Below are 4,970 nucleotides of genomic sequence, written 5' to 3'. Positions count from 1 at the left end.
AAAATTATTACAAGTTATCCAACGGTTTACCCAATGATAACCATTGGTTACCCAACGCCCAAAACATTACATACATTAAGAGATATTTTCATAAGCATTTCTTCAAAAACTAAGATTGCAGGTTGTACAATACCAAAAAATCGCATCTGCTCATTTTTAAATTTCAAAATAAAAGTAATTTGCTAAAAGATCAAAACAAAAATCTCAAGAAAACCCCAAAAATTATACAAACAACCCCACAATTCCCTCTAACAAAAAAATTATACACAGGTGTACGTGGTTTTCATTATCTTGCTCGCCCCATCAATAGTCCATCAACGGTTCTCTATCCTCGTCGCGGTATTTGCAACATTATTATCGGGCTTGTGTTGGAGGCATGCTTACAACGACAATAGCGGTAGGTTTGAGATTTTTTGGAAATGGCGGTCATCTCTTCACGAACGACGGCAGCTTCAAGTCCACCGGCGACAGCTTCAACAACTGCTTTCTTTAAAAATAGGGATATTAAAAACGTTGAAAAGTGAAAGTTGACGGCGGCGAGGAACGATGAAAATGTTGAAAGAGGTTTTGAATTGGAGTTGGAATTAAGAAAGAAAATGAGGGAGATGGAGAGAATTTATTTTGATAAAAGAGGAAGTGTAAAAATTGAAATAGAAAAAAATAATATTGTATTTATCAAAAATGAAAGTTAGGCCCGTAACTGTGAAAATGAAAATATTTTGCGTTAATGACGTGTTTTATGTAATTGACTCTAAACACTATTACAAATTGCAATTCAACACAGCGTCCTGTAATTAAAAAATTAAAGAGATAATTATAAAAAAAATAAAAATTAGAAAGATGGGAGTGACGAACTTTATACTGACGGTGGCCGGAGTGAGCGCGGTGGTTCTTTTGTTAAGGAGCGATGTGAAGCAATCGGCTGTCATTTTGAGACGAAACGTTAAGCATATCCGTAACTGGCTCGAAGAAGAATCCACTGCTGCCGCTAAGTAACTCATTTACTTTCAAAACTTTTTAATTTCAGTATTATTTAGGGATTATTCCGTTTTATTTGTTAGATTTATATTACAATTATAACTCATGGCTTGAAATGTTTTGCTTCTAGTCTCTGATTTTGTTTTGGTTTTTCTTGTCTCAAAATTCGCATTTTTGAGCAGTAAGTACTTGGAGAATGCTTGGTTCGAGGTTGGGAATAGGAATGAGGATAGGGAAGATTATTTTTCCGCTTATTTCGTTTAATTATATACCCGAATATACCATCAGAATCTGTATAAAAATACCATTGTTTTAGTTTAGCAGTTTCACAAGCTGCCTGCTGATTTGCAAGGAACAGCTGCAAAATAAAAAAAAATTCAATTAGCAGAGATTTGAATCTCGAAACTAGTTGCCATTGACAGTGTTAAACAACCTCGGAGAAGAAATGAAAACCTTGATGACTATAATGGATTCGTAAATGAGGGCTTAGAATAAAGAGAAGTTCATCTCTTTTTTGGTAGTCTTGATTCAACTATAGGTTGAATTAACCAGAGGTGCAGGGGAACTACTGATTCCCGGGGTAATCAATTTCTTTTTGGATGTAGTTTTAGCAAAACATGTTTAGATCTATTTCTTATCTAATAAATGCCTCCGTATGATTCGTACATAAAGGCTGTGGTTGTCAATCGGAAGCTCTTCCTTTAATAATAATTTCATGTTCCTGGTAACTTGAGGAATCGTTTTGAATCATCCAAGTGATTTCATTTCTTTTTATGAATTTTTTTGCTGTTTTTGATGTATGTAAATATTTGTTTCTTTGTTGAAAATGCAAAGAGTTTCAATATCGAGGAGTTTAAGACTAATTCAAAGACCTGGATGTGAATGTTTCAGCCTTGCAAAGCCTGTCATCATGTTTTTGTTATAGAAAACTTTTGAACTTAAAAGTATATTAGGAAGATTTTGGTCAAAAAGTTTATGTTGCTTCTTATTGGACACTGAAATTGGTTAATGAATTTTATTCAGGGCTTCAGAGAAGGCAACACCTAAGGAACTTGAATCAAAGGTTCCTCAAAAAGACATCCCCAAGGAGGACAAGCACTAATAAGTGTACGTAGAAGAGGCTTATATTTATAGGAGAGTTTTTTTTTTTAGTTTTGTCTTTTTTCTGGATATTTGATGTTTTAGTTAAGTCGATAGATTTTGAAGACATCTGCATATAAGATGTCTTAGATTGTGTTCAGCTCTTTCACTGTCAATGAATACACTGATATTATTGATGCGGTTCTTACTGCATTTTGGTGTCAACATATACTTGCAGCTTTCCAATGTATACTTGGGGTTGATTGTGTTAATTTTTTCCTCTTTATATGCTGTATGAAATGCAAAAACTATGTTAATTTTACTATGCAAATCTGTCTTCATCAGCACGCTTATCTTAATCTGTTCGTACTTGTAGACTGGAGTCTTTGCAGCACTTTGTTTCTCTGTTGCTGTCTTATGATATTGTTTGTAGCAAATTGCTGAACTCAGCTGGTTATTTCTCCATCGTGATTATCCATCCAATCCTCTATCAACAGCTTCAGGTTTACTCAGAACTTGTTTCAATTAGTTTAGGCAACTTGAATTTGATTAGATTCTTGGTATGAACTTTTTTTTGCTGTCGTGTTCTTAATATTGTTTTCTTAGCAAAGTAAGGCTTGCAATTTTGATCAATTTGGTGTCTCTCTCTGCTAAGGTACCTGAGGCTAAGTATTATTGGCAGAAAATATACTGAGTTTGCAGAAATATATTGAATGTATTATATGCAACTTTACAGATGGTTATGTAAGGTTGGAATGCTTATTAAATTTATTGTTTACTTAAAATATATGAACTATCTATACTTAAAATTTTAATATTATACTCTAAGCATCCACAATGCAATACTAAGTTTTATACTAAATTTAACACTTAAAAATTGTAAACTGTTATGCTTAGTGTAAAATTGTAAATTTATTTTCAATGCAAAATGCTAAAAAGGTAGTATAATTAATTACTATTGTAATTTTTTATTAATTATTATGCTGATTTTTTATTACTTTCATCTATCATTTGGAACTATTTAAATAGAAAATATTTTAATTTTTTAATTAAGGTTTTTTTTCTTACTGTTACTTTTCTGGGTTCTGCTTTTTTTTTGTCTTAATTGTTTTGACCAAAATGATTGAAAGATATAATCACATTTGTGATCGAAGGTTCTTTTAGTGGAGAATAATTAGTTTAGGTATAGTATTGCTCATTTCTTTGAATTGCATTATAATTCATAATCGACTCTGTAATGTAATTTTTGTTTGCATGTGTTCTCGATGATTGGAAACGGTTTTTGGAGGCGAGTTAATACTTTTTTTAATTAAGTCTGCTAAGAAAATGATGTAATTGAAAGAAGGAAGCATGTTTGTTGTCCAGAAAACAGTATAAATAAATAAAAAGCATAAAGCTCAGCTGCTTGTCGGAAAAAGCAAATGACTCAAATTGTGAAAGCTTTATATTAGCGACTCATAATTTTTTTTCTCGCAATGTTTACTCTTTTTAGAACTTCTTTCCATGTGACCTAAACAATTATTGAATTCCTTTTATAACCCCATTTGGGGGTGGAGTAAATATGAAGTTATAGGGTCGAACAGTTGGGGTCACTCTCAGTGGTTGGACCGCTGGCGCTCGGAGGAGTCGGAGATTAGGTAAGCAAATTTAGGAGGAGGTGGGAGAGAAGTGGTTGGAATTAGATGAAGTTTGGTTTTGACAAATCGAGAACTGAATGAAGAAAAAGAACAATATAGTGGGAGTGAAGAAGAACCATCTGACAAGGAAGAAGAAAGGGTAGTTAAAAACAGTGAGATAATGAACTAAAGACCCGATTGCTAGTGTGAAGATCCATTTGCGTTCCATGGATTGATGATTATGGCATATGTGCAGGTAGTAGCTTCTTAATCTCTTCCTTTTTTTAAAAATAATTTGTGAAAATGGTGAGCTGAGTATTGGGTATTTGATGTTGTTGTTATTGGTGGCGCTGGTTCTCTGTCAAATCCTATTGAATAACTTCAATTCAAGAAATAAATATATTTGGTGATGATGGGTAGATTACAGGAGAGATTTTGTGGGTTTATTAAAAATAGATGGCTGGTTTTTATAGCTGCAATGTGGATACACTCTTGTGCAGGGATTGGGTATTTATTTCGTAGTATATCTCACCTGTTATAAAGAGTTCTTTGAATTGTAATTAAAGGCAGCTTGCTAGTTTAGGTGTTGCTAAGAATCTTGGTGACAGTGTTGGATTCTTGGCTGACAGTTTGTCTGAATTCCTGCTTTTATGGGGTGCTTTGTTACTGGTAGAGCTCTTGTTTTACCTTTGTGGGCTATGAGAATGTATTATCTTTAATCTTTTGATTCTTGTTATGGTTTGAAGTAACTGATCATTGGATTGGTTTAGAGATTTTTAGACAAATACCTATAAAACACATATTTATTCTCAAAAATACCTTTTGACCAAAATTAGCTAAAATTTACGGATTGACCAAATTTTTTTATAAAAATACCTTTTTCATTTGCAAAAATACGATTCAGTTTACTAATGGTTTACTAACGGTTTACTAAACATATGTTTTATGTAAGTTCACTAACAGTTTACTAATGGTCTACTATCGGTTTACTTAAAAATCAAATTACTATTTTTTATTTTTAAATTATAAAATGTTAAAATAAATTATTACTTAATCTAATAAAATTATTGGTGTACCAGTAGTAAACCATTAGTTAACCAACAACAAAACCATTACAAAATACACAAATAAAACAAAAGTTCATTACAAAATACACAAATAAAACAAAAGTTTACATAAAAAATCAATAGCATCATCAAAAAACAATTATAAATAACCAACATTTAACTTAAAGTTTTCTAACAGTATTATTAAATTTAAAATTATTAGTTTACTATTAGTAAACCATTGGTAATA

The 4,970-nt window shown here is 31.9% G+C and overlaps 1 protein-coding gene and 1 long non-coding RNA gene across 2 annotated transcripts; both read left to right on the top strand.

The window, feature by feature from the left end:
- Window positions 1–782: 782 nt before the first annotated feature.
- LOC126657656 (uncharacterized) lies at window positions 783–2,330 on the top strand. Its single transcript, XM_050352374.2, has 2 exons — window positions 783–992; window positions 2,002–2,330. The coding sequence occupies exons 1-2, from the start codon at window positions 841–843 to the stop codon at window positions 2,078–2,080; spliced, it is 231 nt and encodes a 76-aa protein (XP_050208331.1). The 5' UTR covers window positions 783–840; the 3' UTR covers window positions 2,081–2,330.
- A 105-nt stretch (window positions 2,331–2,435) lies between these two features.
- On the top strand, window positions 2,436–4,443 carry LOC130014798 (uncharacterized). Its single transcript, XR_008789535.1, has 2 exons — window positions 2,436–3,930; window positions 4,066–4,443. It is a non-coding gene; the product is annotated as an uncharacterized LOC130014798 (long non-coding RNA).
- The last annotated feature ends 527 nt before the right edge of the window (window positions 4,444–4,970 follow it).

The sequence above is a fragment of the Mercurialis annua genome, linkage group LG7 (assembly GCF_937616625.2).
Source record: "Mercurialis annua linkage group LG7, ddMerAnnu1.2, whole genome shotgun sequence".
Lineage (NCBI taxonomy): Eukaryota > Viridiplantae > Streptophyta > Magnoliopsida > Malpighiales > Euphorbiaceae > Mercurialis > Mercurialis annua.
Note: the sequence above shows the minus strand (reverse complement) of the source record. Positions and strands in the feature narration are given on the sequence as shown.